At 40.0% G+C, this 18,022-nt stretch overlaps 1 protein-coding gene across 4 annotated transcripts in view; it reads right to left on the bottom strand.

Moving 5' to 3' along the window:
- Positions 1–18,022, bottom strand: part of CFAP99 (cilia and flagella associated protein 99) — a 55,355-nt gene that overhangs the window by 6,463 nt on the left and 30,870 nt on the right. For all 4 annotated transcript variants that reach the window (XM_029962928.1, XM_029962931.1, XM_029962922.1 and 1 more), the window contains 7 exons: positions 17,019–17,084; positions 16,004–16,063; positions 11,978–12,066; positions 9,527–9,731; positions 7,651–7,792; positions 6,340–6,491; positions 1,072–1,277 (listed from right to left, as the gene is read on the bottom strand). In XM_029962928.1, coding sequence (XP_029818788.1) covers positions 1,072–1,277; positions 6,340–6,491; positions 7,651–7,792; positions 9,527–9,731; positions 11,978–12,066; positions 16,004–16,063; positions 17,019–17,084 — 920 coding nt within the window. The remainder of the gene's footprint in view (positions 1–1,071; positions 1,278–6,339; positions 6,492–7,650; positions 7,793–9,526; positions 9,732–11,977; positions 12,067–16,003; positions 16,064–17,018; positions 17,085–18,022) is intronic.

The following is an 18,022-nucleotide window of genomic DNA, read 5'->3' as shown; positions in this document are numbered from 1 at the left end:
GTGTAAACTAGTTAAAGGAATACATCAGTACTGCCTTCTGTAATTGAGATTTAGAACTGAAGGATTAATCAATAACATGAACTGAACTCTAAGAAACCACCTTTGGCCATAAACATGAATCTAAGACATGTCTAAAGACGTATATTTGTAACCTGATAAAATATGTCTTCAGAATGTCAGCCGAAATAAGTTTGCAAAATACATATAGCAAGACAAGGACTAACCTCTCAAAGCCACAAAAGGGAAAAGGTGAAAGGCAACTTGCAAGAAAACAGTGGCAAATATTCCAGATGCAGTAAAAATGGTGTAAGATGTGTGCCACATTTGATTCTTTTACACAGGCTCAGCTTTATTAGTAAATAGCTTTAACTTAGATTTTAAACCCTTTGTGGAAGGGACCTGTCTTCTGCATATGTGAGGCATCTATGTTAGTTATGGATCCTTGATGACAATGAATAATAAATATAATAATTAATAATAAATATGAATAATAAATGCAGAATTTTATCAGAGAGCCTGTAAGCAAAGAATTTCCTCTTTGATCTACTGCCATATTTAATTTATAACTTATTATTGCTATCAGAAAATATTCTTCCTAAAATATTTTTAACTTCTAGAATAAGGCCTGCCTTTTCACATTACAGATGATATTCAAGGAAGAAAGCTACAGCCTTAATATTGGTTTAGATGAAAACAAGAAACCACTTTAAGTGGCAAGCTAGAATGATTCTAATAACATCAAATTAGTTCTGATTAGCTGAAAAGGAACAGAAGAAAGGCAAAACTTCTTTCTAAATATATATTATTGGCTCTGAATCCTGGGGCAATACTGTCAACACTAGCCTATGGAGTGTCTTCAACCATAAATGATGAAAAAGATTCGTTAAATCTGATGCAAATTATTTTCAAGAATAAAAAGGAAATCCTGTCCCCAGTGTAATCCTCGACAAAAGTCATACTGATTTACAAAAGGGCAGTATTTTGCTCTCTACTTGTTCTTCTCCTCAAGGGGCTGGCAAAATATTAACAAAGTCGCAATGTCTTAAATGTCACATGCTGTTTTATACTGACTTTAAAGCAGCTGCTCGTCCAAGTTCTGCTCTGAATTGGGAAATCTGGTCCAGTTTTTCTAGAATAAGTTGTTCCTTAGCTTGTTTTTCATGAATTATCTGGTCTCTCTTCTCTTCCTCTGCTGCCTTCTGTGCTTCTTTGAGTAGAGCGAGGCGTTCACGTAGTTCCACTATTGACATTTCACAAAATAAACCATGGCCACCAGTCTATAGAACACGAAATATACGTTTAAATAACACTGTAAATACCAAGGGGAGAGTAAATGAGTAAAACCAGAACATTTTGATTGTGTTCCAATGCATGCTGAATATATTCTGACGTCCAGAAATATAGGGATGGCCCTAAAGTTACTGGTATTTAAAAGCTGTTTTTAAAATGTAGAGCTTATCTCTCGTATGTGTGATCATAAAATATTTAAAGAAAAAGCAGTGAAATATACAGAAGATTAATCATAAATACATTTGCTCTCCAAAAAAATTCTACTTGACTTTTAGTTTTAATTACACTTTCAAATTTTAAAAATGTGCAAAACTACTTTTCTTTTTTAATGTGTAAAACCAGAACAGACTTTAAACTAAAAAATAGGTACCACCACAGGTAAATGAAATGATAAATGGTCATTTATCATTTATCATTGGTGGTGAATGGAAATAAATCCAGTTGGTGGCTGGTCACGAGTGGTGTTCCTCGGGGCTCAGTATTGGGGCTGGTCCTGTTTAACATCTTTATTGATGATCTGGACAAGGTGATCAAGTGCATCCTCAGTCAGTTTGCAGATAGAATCATGGTATCATAGAATCAGCTGGGTTGGAAGGGACCTCTGAGATCATCAAATCCAACCCTTGATCCACTTCCACTGTGGTTACTAGACCATGGCACTAAGTGCCACATCCAGTCTCATCTTAAAAACCTCCAGGGATGGAGAATCCATCACTTCCCTGGGCAGCCCATTCCAGTGCCTGATTACCCTTTCTGTAAAGAATTTCTTCTTAATATCTAACCTAAACCTCCCCTGGCACAGCTTAAGACCATGCCCTCTTGTTTTGCTGATAGTTGCCTGGGAAAAGAGACCCCCACCTGGCTCCAACCTCCTGTCAGGGAGCTGTAGAGAGTGATGAGGTCTCCCCTGAGCCTCCTCCTCTCCAGGCTGAACAACCCCAGCTCCCTCAGCCTCTCCTCGTAGGACTTGTGCTCCAGTCCCTTCACCAGCCTTGTTGCTCTTCTCTGACCTGCTCCAGCACCTCAGTATCCTCCCTGACACCAAGTGGGGTGGGAGTGTTGATCTGCAGGGGGGCAGGAAGGCTCTGCAGAGGAATCCAGACCAGCTGGATCAGTGGTCTGAGGTTCAACAAGGCAAAGCCTTGGGTCCTGGATTTCGGTCACAACAACCCCCTGCAGTGCTGCAGGCTGGGGGCAGAGTGGCTGGAAAGCTGCCTGGAGGAAAAGGACCTGGGGTCCAACAGTGGGTGAACATGAGCCAGTGTGTGTGCCCAGGTGGCCAAGAAGGCCACTGACATCCTGGCCTGTATCAGGAATAGTGTGGCCAGCAGGACCAGGGCAGTGATTGTCCCCCTGTGCTGGGCACTGGTGAGGCCACACCTCGAGTACTGTGTCCAGTTCTGGGCCTCTCATTTCAAAGAGGACATTGAGGTGCTGGAGTGAGTCCAGAGAAGGGTAGCAGAGCTGGAGAAGTGTCTGGAGCACAAGTCTGATGAAGAGTGACTGAGAGAGCTGGCGGGGCTCAGCCTGGAGAAAAGGAGGCTCAGGGGGGACCTTGTTGTCATCTACAACTTCCTGACAAGAGGTTGTAGTGAGGTGAGGGTTGGCTTCTTCTGCCATGTCTCAAGTGAAAGGATGAGAAGAAATGGCTTTAAGTTGTGTCAGAGGAGGTTCAGATTAGATATTAGAAAAACTTTTTTCACTGAAAGAGTGGTTAGGCATTGGAATAAGTTTGCCTAGGGAGGTGGTGGAGTCACTGCCTCTGAAAGTGTTCAAGAGACCTCTGGGTGTGGCACTTGGGGATATGATTTAGGGCTGATAATGATGGTGCTGGGGTGGTGGTTGTACTGGATTATCTTGAAGGTCTCTTCCAACCTTCATGATTCTGTGATTCTGTGATCTCCTTCTCAGATTTCACTTCAGAGTGAATTTGCAAATAGCAAGTGCTCTAATACTTTGCCTCCACGACCATCAAGTTGTATCCACAGGAAGTGAAAGGGAAACACTTTGCAACAGGGCTCATATGTAAGTGGTAATGTTTGAGCATGACAAGCAGAAACCAAAAATGTCAAGGAAAGAGATTTTCCTACAGGTAGAAGCTGAATATTTTGAATGTCTGCATTTCAAAAATACTCAGTGAAGTTGGTAAAACGGTTCCTAAAATAAGAAAAGTTCTATACTCCTGCAGTAGATACTGCTGGTGTTCAAGCAACTTAAGTGCCATCAAGGGAAGAACTGGTACTTTAAAAATTATGAGAAGGAGTGAGAATTTTATGAACAAATACTTAATTTCACTAAGGCAAAAAAAAAGCCTTTAGTAGAAAGAAAGAAAAACAGGGCAAGCTATCACCAAAAGTGTGCTAATTCACTAGAGTGCTATTGTAATAGTTGGTATAAGGGAACTGTGAAGTTGTGATATAGAATCATAGAGTGATTTAAGTTGGAACTTCTATGAGCAACCTGTGCCAGTGGTTCACCATACTCTTTTTAAGAAATTTGTTCCTTATGCCCAGTGTAAGGTTTACAGTTTCAAACAATTTCCTCCTGTCCTGTCACTACAGGCCTTGGTAAAACATCTTTCTTTGAAGTGCTTTTATACACTGCAAGGCTGCAGTGTGGTCTCCCCAGAGCCTTCTCTCCTTCGGGCTGAACAACCCCAACTCTCCAGCCGTTCTCCCCAGCAGAGGTACTCCAGCTCTCTGATCATTTTTCTGTCCCTCCTCTGGACCCACTCTAACAGGTCCACATCGTTCTTATAGTGAGGACTGCAGAGATGGACACAGAACTCGGGGTGGAGTCTCACAAGAGCGGAGAGAGGGGCAGAATCCCCTCCCTCGACCTGCTGCTCTCACTGCTTTGGATGCAGCCCAGGATATGATTGGCTTTCTGGGCTGCAAGTGCACACTGACAGCTCATACTGAATTTTTCATCTACCAATGCCCCCAAGACCTTCTCCACAGGGCTATCTCAAGCAATTCATCCCCCAGCCCATTTGATACAGGCAAATGGGGGTTGCCCTGACCCAGGTGCAGCACCTTGTTGCACTTGGCCTTGTTGGCCTGCATGAGGTTCACACAGGCCTGCTCCTCCAGCCTTTCAATATCTCTCTCTTCAACTGTATCAACTGCACCACCCAACTTGGTGTCATCTGAAAACTTGCTGAGGGTGCACTTAATCCCACTATCTATGCCATTAGGGAAGATACTAAATAGCATTGATCCCAGTATGGACCCTTGAGGGACACCACTCCTTCCTGGTTTTCAATAAACCATTGACTGTAACTCTGGATGTGACCAACCAGCCAATTCCTTATCCATCTAACATATCCATATCATTCAAGTCCATTCCGTTGTACTTTCGATTTGACCTACTGTGTGGCCACTCTATTTTCAGCAACCTTACATTTTGGTAACTTCACTTGATTTTTGAATGAATTTTTCATATATGACTTGAAACCTGCTGTGTTTTTCTGCTTTGTCTTTTGAGATGAACTAGATGGGAAAATGTCTTTAAAGCCATATTCTGTACTTGGAAACAAACAGTATTTCAGTGGAAGCTCTACGTGAGGAGTCAACAGCCACTGTAAGATGCAATGACATGAACTAGGTTCAAAAATAAGAAAGTACTGACATTCCAGTCACTGTCATTTTCCTGAATGAGACCCTGCACCATTTTACAGTTGTGATAGAAAAAGTAATGACATTTCCACATCTGATTATATCAAACCATTATGTCTTTGCAACCAACACTTTGTGACTGAGTCATCAGGGTAACAAATGTGCAGTGAGACCATACTAAAGGATCTGTTTAGGGTTGACAGAGTGTACAAATCTACCTTTTGGCATTTACCATATGTGTGGTGTACGATAATTCTTTGTACTCCTCACTTTTTGAAAAAGGAGAATTGCCTTTTTTGGCTGGAAAAGAAGTGGAGAAGCCATAGAGGCAACTAAGGAGAGTAACGGAGGATGGGACGTCTGGGGAGCTGATTTCATTCTTGTTCACTTCTTTCACATTTGACATTAAATGCATTCTAAAATTTGATAAATGAGATGAGGGATTTATTTGTTAGTTGCAAAGACAGGTAGCTTTGGAATCAATTAGTGGCTCAGTTCTATTCAGAGGAGCAGTAGATAAAACCAAAGCATCAGCACAGTCCCATGGAAGGAAGACCTGTTCCTTCTGTATGATTTCTGCAGACTAGCCATGGATGTTTTTTGTGTTCTTCATTTGAGTACTCATGAAAAAAAGGTAAAAAACACCAAAACAAAAGGATTCTGTGATTTACAATTGCTAGTGTCATTTAACATTATTCTATGTTATTCTTCTTTCAGTGTAGATAAGAAAAATGGAAAAGTATTTTCAGCTAATCTAGTTCTGATTTAGTGGTAAGTTAACAGATTTCTGGATGTTACCTAAGTCTGGGCATTACAAAGCCCAATCTCAGGCATATCAGTTGTTGTGGATCAACAGAAGTTTGGGGTACAGTTCCTGTAGACTTAAACACACAAGTCATTTGCACAGTACATATGTAACAGCTAGAAGGTTTTGGGTTCTCTTGACCATCTCTTTCATATACCTGAATGTTGACTGTTTTAAAAGCAAAGGAAATTTATTTTGCTAATTACCATGGCTATCACCACTGCAATATGAACAGCTATACCTCAGTCCAACGTTTGTGTTCATTCAGTTCTTATCCAGGACTGACAAATCTTTGAATCTGTTAATATGGATAGAACATCTTGTAATCACTTGCTAGTTTCTTTTTGTAAGATATAGGGAAACCCAGATTCTATTGGCAAAATTCAAAGAAGGTTCAAGGGAACTAAGTTTTCACTTACCATCAGAATATTGCTCTTGATAAAATTTTTTGGTTTATAACTTTGGCTAAGTTTCATTTCAAATCTAACCTTTGTGTTATGGGGTCACTTTGTACTTAATGCACCCAGACTGTGATATATCTGCATGCAATACACGATTCCTCTTAATGTGTGAAACATATACAGGACACATTTATGTAAAAACAGTAGTTCTGCTTTTTGAGTTTACCTCTGTTAAGTCAACAAACTTATGTCTGATGCCAGGTATAGACTCAAGAGCTCGTATTTGTTGAATTAGTTCATATCTTTTCTTAGCCTTCTCCTCCTCTTCTTTTAAAGCTTGCCGAAGAAGTTCTCCACTTTCTTCAGAAACTTGCTGAGCTGAAAGATAAGAATTAATCTCTGTTAACTGGTTTCCTATTTTAACAAGTAGTCCATCTGGAGGAAAATTCATATGCATTTGTGAATAATGATAATAATATTGATCTGAAGGTACTTGGGGGAACAGTCTGGCATTGGTGGGAGGAATCATTAGAGAAACAAATGAGTACTTCCCACCTCCACTATCTATCCTTCTATTCAGCTCATAAATGTACTGTATACATACACAGGCACTTTGAATTACTGCTTTGTAGTTTCTGTTCTCATCTGTGCATACTATTTCATTATTTAATCAAAGGATATTATACAACAGAAAATATTCATAGTTTTTCAGGCGACGTATATCCTAGAAATCACTGAATTGCAAAGGCTGGTGGGCTCTGCTAGTCCATTTTGGAGTGGCTAACACTCTCTGTCTGCCTCAACCCTCATGGATATAAGTACGGAGATACACAAGCAGAGAAAATTCTCCTCCCCAAGATATGCCCAACTAGAGGCAGTCTGTTCATACAGTAGATGTTAAACATGGCATTGCATTGAAATATGTACAACCATGTCAGTGAAACAGCCTGGGCTTTATTAGCTAATGCATTAACTGAAGAATTTTCTTTAAGGATAATGGAGGATGAGTAACATTATTTCCCTTCATCACAACCACTGGTCTATCTTGGAGGTGTTACATCCTTCTCCCTTGCAGTACTGTCCTTCTAGAAGATGGCTTTTCTTTAAATAGGTACAGTCCTCTTCTCTGGATGGCCTTCTCTGGAGAAGACAATAATCTTGAGCCATGATTCTTTCACAGCAGTTGCCAGGCAAAAATGATATGAATCACAAGAATCTGAGCTTCATGACTTGACAAAAAGTAGAGTCATTCACGTGTTACTTTTAGATGGAAGAAAAACTGGTTGCAGAACATTAGTGCTTTATTTCTCCCATTTAAACAAAGACTAAGTCCCATGATCAGTAGCTTAGAATTTCTGATCTATCCAGCTTATTCCCGGAATTCATATTCATACATTCATGGGAATGTACAGCCTGGATCTTTCCCTCAGTTTTACTTTCCCCTCTGTAAAAATTGTAATTGGCCCACTAAAAGAAAGATGAAGTAATTTGGGGACATTTTGCACCATCTCTCATTTTTCTGGCAATATATCAATACCTATCTGCTGTTTGTATTCCTGGAGCTTTGTTTTTACTTGCTTTACATTCTTGTGTCCTTCCATGACCTGCTCCGCCAGCTCTTTCATTTCTTTCTGTTCCTGTAGACGTTTCTCTGCCTGCTGGTGCATCAGCTCTGCTTTCTAAATTGCAAACAAAGAGGTGAACACAACTCCTGATGGCTGGTGACCCCAGTGCCTCAAATCATTGAAACAGGGCAAGGACAATTGGATTCAAACTATTACATCACCCACAAAAGTAGCAAAGGACATTGGCTGGGGACAAGAAAGAGACAGATTTAAGTTCCCTTCTTTGTTTTATTTACTCACAACTGCCCTCCATGACATTTGTGCTGCTATTTTCCATGATTCCCTCCTACATGTTTCTAAAAGCAGACAAAAAGAGCCATTTCTAGATCTGGTTGTGAGATAGCAAGAGGTGTGGTAATCTAATATATAGCTGTTTATGTGCCTACATAACAGGATCTTCTTGGGCCTAAGCCATAGCTCTGTAACACAGCCCACTTGTGGCTACCATGTTCCTTCCTTTATCAGAGGAAAGGAACAAGAAGCAGGAAAATGGATTTTCCCAGATTAGATTCCTTCCTGTTCTTTCTGTTTGAGATGTAATACCAGAGTTTTAAAGGGAGGAGGAAGGCCAGCAACAACAGCTGTTGGTGCCCAGTGTGTCTGGAGATCTGCATGTGGATGAAATACCCTCCTGGCATCTGTTGACAGGCAAAGGGAGCTACCTGGAATTGGTCAGCTTAGAGCAAGTCTTATTTGCACATCCCCAAGTCTATTCATATTGAGGCATTTCTGTTAACAAATAAAACACATATGCTCTGAAATGACGTTGAACATAACAATTGCAATAATTTTGGAGTGAGTGCGAGTGACCACACTATGATCAGTTGTGCATAGTAGGGTTCACTTTAAATCCTTGCTACAGTCTGTCTAAACAAACATGAAGACTCAATGCCAAAAAAAGATTGAAAGATTTTACAGGACAGAAAAGGAGTTCATTAAGCAAGTTTCCCTTTTGCAGCAAGGTCTTTATCAAAATTTTGTACATTTGCTGTCCCATCTTACGTTGCTGAGACTCTGAAAGAGACATCTGTGAGAGATGGTCAAGAAACAATTACTGGCCTACAGGGCATAGCAACATACTGGACTAATAGAAAAGCCTGTGACAGTGGCTATGAAAAGTTTTTAAAATCTATAGTATATGGTGATTATTGATCACCTGTTTAGTTTATAGAAAATGTAAGGCAAATTTGGGAAAATAATGAAAAGATCTAGCAATGTTTTTGGGAAACTGATTTGCCAGATCAAAAACTGTGTGAAACTGGTTCTTGGCAAAAATACTCGGTTTTCCATATAGGTGGATCCAAAGAGGGTTCTCTGCCTGAGTTTTCCCTTAAGAGAGACCTAGGCATGTCAGATAATATGAAGTCAATTGAATTATAACAGTTGAAGAAAACAAATTCTTTCATATTTGTGGCTCTCATTTTAACAAGATAAAGAAATTAGTCCTATATTTTATCGATTTCATTGCAAATGGTGCTTTGTATCTCAGTATCTGTTCGAAAGGGACTTCCATAATGATGTGAATATAGGGGAGCATGCTTTAACCTTCTGCTTTTATTCAATTTACTTCTTAAGTGTTATCAATCAAATCAATCACTTGTACAAGTACTTTAATGTACAAGCACTGCTGCATCTGGAAGTTATAGCACTATTTTTCCTTTGTTTGCAGATTTAAGTGAGTAAAGATACTGCATAGAATTTTTACACCTTCTTATAGGAGGTCTTATCTGTGGTGTGTTTTACACTGATTGAAAGTAAGCAAAATTTGAGCATCTCTGTATGCATTACCTCTTCCCTCAACAGATCAGCTTTCTTCTTGTTTTCTTGAATTACATTCTGACGGGCTAGAACTGCCTCTTCATGACTCAGTTTCCCCTGAAGCCTCCTACACTCTATTTCAGCCAGCTGTTCTTCCAAATCTTTTCCACGCATCTGTTTTTGCCATTCCAAGAATTCAGATGGGTCTCCAAACCCTTGTTCCAAATTTTCAATTCTACAAGAGAGAAAAGAAGAGCATACCATTCTAAGGATCTGGCTCTGCAGCCCTTCCTTGGTTCATAAAACATTTCCAGTAGTTTTTTTGTGATAGGAAGGGTTTGATCTCTGCTGAGAAAAAAGTTGGTCATTGCAAAGTCATTTGGCAGATATATTTTAATTCCAGTCTAAGAGGTGTTTCTACTATGAGGAATGCCTGAGAAAGCCAGACTGGAAGAAAGTGCATGAGGGCACAGACCTGAAAGTTTTCAGTAAAACAGAGCCCCAAGAGAGGGCAAACTTTAGCTACATATGGATTCTCATAAGGAACAGAGAGAATCAGGCTGAAGGTATGAACATTTTCTCAGAGGATTGCTTTCCTTACGGGTAGAAATAACAAATAACTTTTCACTTTGGCAATCTTCTTGGCAACTTTAACACAGAGAACTAAAAACTTCTGCTTAATTCTGTTTCTGTTTTGCATTCTGTCAAATAATATTGCTGTAATGAGGCAAAGAAGTATTCAGCTATTAAGCAAAGTCACATTCTTATTTTTGTGCTCAGCTGAGAGAGAAAAGCATAGCAAAGCCCTGGGGCAGGCCCATCAAAGTCCTGCAGCAGAGGAGGGAATGAGCCAATAACTAGGGCAGAGACACAAACGTGCAGTGAACTGCATCTTAACTGCTGCTCCCCAATGCATATATATGTGTGAATATATATACATATCTATATGTATCTGTTGTGTGTTAAATGCAGCTGAAGATTAAACTTATTAATGTAAAATAGTTACAGGGAAAATCTATTCTTTGCTGAGTAGAACAAATTCTGCCATCTAGAGTGAACAGTGTCATATGTAATACAGAAGAGCCTCAATGTACATACGTAGCTGATAACAGAACCTGAGTGATGTATAGTATCTTACTGCTAGAATCCTGATGCATCTACTAAAACCTGAAAGGTTGAAAGACCAAGTCCAACCTTACACAGTCATTCCAGGACTTAAAATGCTAACAATATTTAGTACTTAACCTGCTAAGTCAGGTGGTTTAGAAGTAATACTAAATCAAGATGACATGATAGAGGTTTAATCTTTCTTAAAATTTTTAGTGAAAATGTTCTGTAATTCTAGTTACAGAATACAATCTGTGGTGGCCATCCAGGAGTCACCCTCTCCCTAGTAAACATCCTGTGAAAACCTATCCTGCTGAATAATGATTCCTTATGTCAGAGGAATCCTTATGTCAGGATTCCTTAGAGCCCTAAGTGCACCAAAAGGACCTGCAACCTCTTATTCCCACCCCACCACCACTGCCCAGGATTTAGTGCTTGTGTTCAAAGACAGCTCTGTTGCAGTGTGACCGTGTAACACGGGACTGGGCTGAGTGAACAGAACTGTGTGAGGGAGAGCTGTGAAAAGTCCTGGGGTGTGTGGAGAGTTTCATCCCGGGAGACACATTTAAGGCAGTGTTAAAAGCCTTGCCTAAGCTATGCTGCAGGTATGCCTGCACCCAGCCTAGGACCTTGTTGACTCTGCCTTGTTGACTTGGCTTCCTGGCTGGACCTCAGTCCTGACTCATCACTTTGGACTCATCCTGCAATCCCTGGGCCCTCGGCTGACCCTGCTGGCTGTCACTGCACCTGCTCCACTGCCTTGCCAGGCTAACATGGAACTGAGCTGCTGTCAGTGAGGACACTGTCCCTACAATGTCTTGCTGTCACCCTCAGCTCCTGGCTTATCTTGCCTCAAGGAGCAGCACATTCTTTGCCCACCATATCTCACTGTGATAGCAATGGACCGGTATTTTTACATACATATGAACAAGTTCAAGTATCAAACTTGGCATGTAGTTGACCACAATCATTGAAGAAAATGGAGATATATGAAATTATTTGGCTTATTACAGATGCACCTTTATGATGGACACAGCAATAGATGTGTATTTGGGTCATTATTTATTCTAGAGAATCAGAATAAACATAAAAGTGATCCCTGTTGGACTTTGCAAGTGGAGTCTAACCAGAGTGCTGAATCAGAACATAGTCACACTGTACAGCATCTACAGAAAAACAATTACTTTAATGTAGACTTTTTTTTCAACCCAGTTCTCTCTTTATTTGTCAACCATCTTCATAGAGTAGCTTCCTAATGCTTACAACAGATCCATTAGTTTAGTTTACCTGTAATTTACTTAATTATTTTGAATGTGGTTAATTATCCCACATCCAGAGATGTGAAAAGTCATTCTAGAAGGAGAGTGGTCATACCTCTTGAGCTCGTCTTCCATTTTCCTCTGATAGAGGGCACCCTCCCTCAAAATAGCTGCAGTGTTTAATTTAATGGGTATATTGTCAATCTGTCAGGAAAGGGAATGCATATACTGTTGTTAGTAATGTAAACCATAAAACAGAGTATAAAAACATTTCAGTGGGTTAAATAAATTGACCCAAGACAGCATAAATTTTGCTTAAAGCATTCATCTAGCATTAATCTGACATTCACAATGAAATTGCATGCTGTTCATAAACCACTCAAGCTGCTTAAGAAATCAGCAAAGTCCCCCAAGTGGATTATAAATTTGTAATCACTCCTGGACCATGTCAAATCCCATAGAATGTCTTCACTTCCCTTCATATCTTCCAGTGCTCACATACACAGTGCGAAGGGATTCCATCTGTTTTGGACAAAGACAATGAACTGCTTCTCTGAAAGACAGTCAGTTAACCAAAACCATTCAAGTAAAACATAAGCAGCATCTTTCATAGGAAACTCTCAGAGGCAATTCATAAATAATCACTACTATAACTTGTATTTCCAAGACAACTGGCATCACCCATTGCCATATCCATTTTCTAGATAGAAGAAGTAAAGTACAGGTCTCAGTGACTTTCAGGCCTCATGGTGTAACCTGGACTAGACCCTGTGGCTGCTTTGTAGTTCTTCAAAGTATTGCCTTACTGACTACCAGACAACCTCTAAATACTGAGGGAGGAAGGGAACAACTTCTCTGCCAGCTAAAATTGTTCCCTGCACAAGTAGGCTATTCGGAAAAAATGGATCACCTTCACATACACATGTGAGAGACCTGACCTGAACCAGGGCAAAGCACTGCTGCTGGGGTAAAAACTGGGATCATTCCTGCAGAAAACAAAGCTTAATCACAACACATTAGACTTAAATCCAGACAAGTTCTGTGTTCAGAATTAAAACACGTACTTAAATTCCAAATTAAGAACTTAATGAGTGGCTGAGAAACAGATGCACAGAATCACTCAAGCTACATACTGCAAATACTGTATGCACAAATATGCACTGCAGTTTCCTGAAATACATGAGCTAACTGGAAAAAAGCATGTTTCATAATTACTATTAATTAGGTAGGTTGAGGATAGAAAACACATTCCCATCAGAAATCCACTAAGTAGAATTAAGATGTTTTTACGTAGATGGAATATTTTAATGCACAAAAGTTAAATACCTGTCTGTTTCTTGATAAAATTGTGATAGCTTGAAGGATGTAGGAAAATACTCAAAACTAATGTATTTTATTTCTTTTGTTTGACCCACTATACTTACTCTTCTTAATGCCTAATGATGTTCTACCTTTTGGTCTGCTTCTCAACACATCTCAGAGTTTCTGCATTATATGAACAGTCACTTGCCAGACTGTATTTTAGGTACTCTACTGTGTAAAAAATGTAAATTTAGGCATTTTCTCTGACACATGTAGAAGTTTTCATATTTTTGGCAATTATCTATGTATACAGATTTCATGCTTGGTGTTTACCAACTGTAATTTGGATAGAGAACTGAACTAAGAGTGATTATGGAAATACCTTTAGCTTCAGTTTTGCAGTTTATTGACCAGAAATATGACTGTATAACAGTGAAACAGAAATATGGCAATACAGTAAAAAATATCTAGGACTCCCAAGATATATGCAGGCAGGCATGAGTAAAATAACTGAATAGATTCTTCTATGTCATATAGTATCAGAGAAGTTCTGAATTTTACTCATTCTCTTCCTGTCATGAGATATGTTTCTTTTTTTTAAGATGAGAATATGGAAATAATTGGGAAAATTGCAGAACACTCTAGGTCTTGTAAAAAAAAAAATTCTTTTCACTATTGCCACTTAATGAACACGCCATAGCTCACCAAAACCAATAAATATGTAAAGAGCAAGGCCTGATATGAGCAAGAGGCAGACTGAGACAGAGTGATGATGCATTTGTACTGTCTCATTCTCCCACTGAAAAGCATGAATGGATACTTTAGGAGAGCAAGAGAAATAATTGCTGCTGCAGATAATAAATGTGCCTGAAATGAAAAAAAATATATTTAATATAGTGTGGGTGTTCTAAAAAGAGGAGAGGAAAATACTAGTTGGTTAAAACATTATATAATTTCATTAATTTGAGGATAGGTTATAATCTTATTTGTATATCTTGGATAAACTTTCCTCTTGGGATTTGTCTACTCACAGAGTTGCACAGGCAGGAGGCAACAGGAATAGAAAGTATTTTAGAAGTCAATAACTATATGCCTATCTCTGCTTGAAAGTTACAGCAGCATCTTGAATATCACCTAACCAACCTTTAAGGCAAATGTGTTCAGACAAGATAAAACTGATTATGCTTCTCAAGGAGACACTAGCAGGTTTTAGAAGTGGCCCTGATCAATGCCAGAGGATGCCAGATCCATATTTTTTGTTATGCAATTTGGGCAGATGGTTTGACTCTCAGTAGTCCACACTAAGGTTTTATATTATCAGAAAAGGGAGTGGAATATACAGAGTTTTGAACTGAGCCCACATAATTACAGGTCTTGTGTGTTTGGGTTAACTATGTAAATGTTTCCTGTTTTGGGGGGGGGGTGCCTCTGTTTTGTGCAGAAGGAACTGAGATCTTACTACTTTCCTGTACTTTAAATGCTGCTGGACTATAAGCAAGCAGACTGAGTAGCTGATACTGTTATTAAAGATAACTCTGGTATGTGATAAATGCCAGATAGGCTTTAGAAATACTTGCCAGATGCCCAGTTCCCCAAATAGAGTCTTTTCAGGGTATATATGAGCCGTCCCCAAGTAAGTACACAGGCAGGCCTGCTCACTAGATATTTGAGATCATGATACAAGCACAGTTTCCACCTTAAATTATTCTGCATATGAGCTTGAAACAAATGAAAGGTGACAGATTGAACAAATACAAGACTGAAGATCATCATAGTACAGTTACTGCAGAAACAGCAACGTGAGTTTTCATGTGTTACACCATTAAGGCTGAACAGCCCATTTTCCACGTTTACAATTCCCTGACCCTTGGAAATCCTAGAAGAGAAGCAATCAGTATAGTGGATTTCATAACCTCAGTATGCATCTGAAGGAAACAAGACAAACATCCAGCCTGATTGTATATTGTGTATCAGACAGTCATTAGCTGGAATGATTGCTCAGCATTCTTTAGGATCTCGTTTGAAACAGTGATTTACTGATGCAAGATTCTTCTGTCCTTATGCTAAGTTCTCAGCCCAAGGGTTTACAATTCTTTTTTTCCTGGGGATGATTCTCAATTCTTACCATATTATGTAAAATCTTCTCCCTTTGTAACTGAAAACACTGTAAAGGCAATATGGCTACACGGTGCAATGCACACAATTTACCTGTCAGAGCCCTCAGGGAACCAACAGGTTTTAACCACCCTGACCAGCCTCCCTGGAACCTCCACTCACACCCTCTGCTCACTGGTCTGGGAGCCCCACTAAAGCTCAGATATGGCCTTCAGTCCTTTCCCATTGTGCTGGGATGTTTTCCACTCCTGGCTGACTCTCCAGTTCTGTCTCCTGCTGTCATGGACGCAGGTTGCTGTTGTAGCCTCATCTCCTGAATGGACCTCTAGGGCAGACTCCAGACCTGACCTGTTGCCTTGCTTTGCCAAAGGGTGACCTGCTGTCAGCAAACCTGTCACTGCCACCAACCTTCTCACGTTCAGATACTGTGTCCTGGTTGGTGAGGGCACTGCCTGTGCTTTCATTACCTTTGGCTCCTTATTTCTCTTCCCTCATGGAGTAGCCACACTCCTGTTGCTCCCTGACCATTTCTTTGTGGATTGTTCATGGTGCATAGGAAAAAATCTATAAGCCACAGAACAACTCATCCCATGATCCTGGCCACAGACCTTAGTGTAAAAACATGGATTCCAGGAGAGTTTGTGTCACCACAGGATTTGCATGTGTGTTTTTCACTCCAAAATTTTCAAGCACATCTGACATCAGTTCCTTAAAGGTTTCTCACCTTACTTTGGATCTTCTGAGCCCGGAATGATGGTTTACTCTTCATACTGTCATGTGTGCTCTGCAGTTCAAACCAAAATATATGGTTTCATTTCAGAAACAGATTTTCAATTATTCAGCAAAAAATATTAGTTATTTATCAAAAATAACACTTGAATATTCATCTAGAGTAACAAATACATAGGGGACATATTTTGGAATTGTTATATCCACAAAAACTTGCTATGTACACCCCATTTAGTGGGAAAATTTCAAATCAAATGACCACAGAAATGTAGGTCTAAATATTAACTAAAATTTATTGACTAAGATAATGGTAAAAAGTAAGTGATGCTGTTTGACTATGAAATATTACTTATATATGTATTAATAAATTCAGCTTTTAACTGAAATAGATACTGGGAGGACAAAATAGAGTGTCAAAGCACACTTCATGAAATTATTAATTAGTGGTAGAATTCTACTGATGGTTATTAATTTAATTTTATCATGTTCACTATAGATACTGATGTGAAACTGTCTGGTATCATGGGGATGAACACAGTGAATAGAATATGAAGCAGTGATGCTGAAATGCATATATTACATACATAGCTTAGTGACATAACTGCAAACTGGGAATCAACCAAAGCAAGAATTCTGTATGAATGGGACTGTTATTCCCTCAGCTTGGCGACTCTGTGGCATAAAAGTTAATGGAAAAATAATAAGTGGATTTAGAGAAATATTGCCAGTTTGGAGACTTGTTGGAGGAGTTTCACAGAAAGGCTGATTGTCTCATAATTAGGAGAATAATAAAGCAGCACCAGAAGAAAAGGGGGTTGTGCATTATGCATCCAAAGAGGCAGGGGTTGGTATATGGATGTGAAATGACAGTACAGCTATAAATCATACCACATAATTACTAAGCCTGAGTAAATATAATTTTTCAAATACACTGAGATCTTTAAATACTCCAGTCGTTTTTCATCTTCATACTGGGGGATTTTTAGGTAAGGAAGTATTTTGTAGCATACCTCTCTCTTTTCAGGCTTCATGGCTGCACACCTGAACCGGTCAGTATTTGCTTTCAGGAGCAGATCCTGCAATTACAACAATTAACTTGAAGAGTGTGGTACATTTAAATTCTCTAAGAATAATTTTGTTTAAAAAGCCTTGCAGCCCTGACCACTATTTTCACAGAATATTCTGGGTTCGAAGGGACCCACAAGGATCATCGAGTCCAACTCATGAATGGCCCCTACTGGGATCAAACCTACAACCTTGGCATTAGCACTGTGCTCTAACCAACTAAGCTAATCTCAGGGTCTATTCCTTGAATCACAGAATGGCTTGGGTCATCCAGTTCCAGCCCCCCTGCCATGGACAGGGACACCTTTCCCTAGACCAGGTTGCTCAGAGCCAGATCCAACCTGGCCTTGAACACTTCCAGGGATGGGGCATCTACAATTTCTCTGAGCAACACATGCCAGTGCCTTACCACATGCCAGTGCCTTACCTCATTCACAGTAAAGAATTTCTTCCTAACAACTAATGAAAACCTACTCTCTTTCAGTTTGAAGCCATTCCCCCTTGCCCTGTCACTACATGGCCTTGTCAAAGGTTTCTCTTCATCTTTCTTGTGGGCTCCCTTGAGGTACTGGAAGGCCACAGTTAGGTCACCCCAAAGTCATCACTTCATAGGAGAGGTGCTCCATCCCTCTCATCATCTTGGTGGTCCTGCTCTGGACTTGCTCCAACAGGTTGATGTCCTTCCTGTGCTGAGTTGGATGCAGCACTGCAGGAGGGGTCTCACCAGAGCAGAGTAGACGGGCAGAATCCCCTCCTTCTCTCTGCTGGCCACAGTTCTGCTGCTTTGGATACAGTCCAGGACACAGTTGGCTTTCTGAGCTGCAGGTGCACGTGGCTGGCTCATGTCCAGCCTCTCATCCATCAGCACCCCCAAGTTCCTCTCAGCAGGGCTGCTTTTGATCTGTTCATCCCCCAGCTTCTGTTGATATGGGGGATTTGCCCCGACCCA

Source organism: Manacus vitellinus, unplaced genomic scaffold (genome assembly GCF_001715985.3).
Source record: "Manacus vitellinus isolate BGI_N305 unplaced genomic scaffold, ASM171598v3 scaffold_0_pilon, whole genome shotgun sequence".
Lineage (NCBI taxonomy): Eukaryota > Metazoa > Chordata > Aves > Passeriformes > Pipridae > Manacus > Manacus vitellinus.
This window is presented reverse-complemented; position numbering and strand designations above follow the sequence as displayed.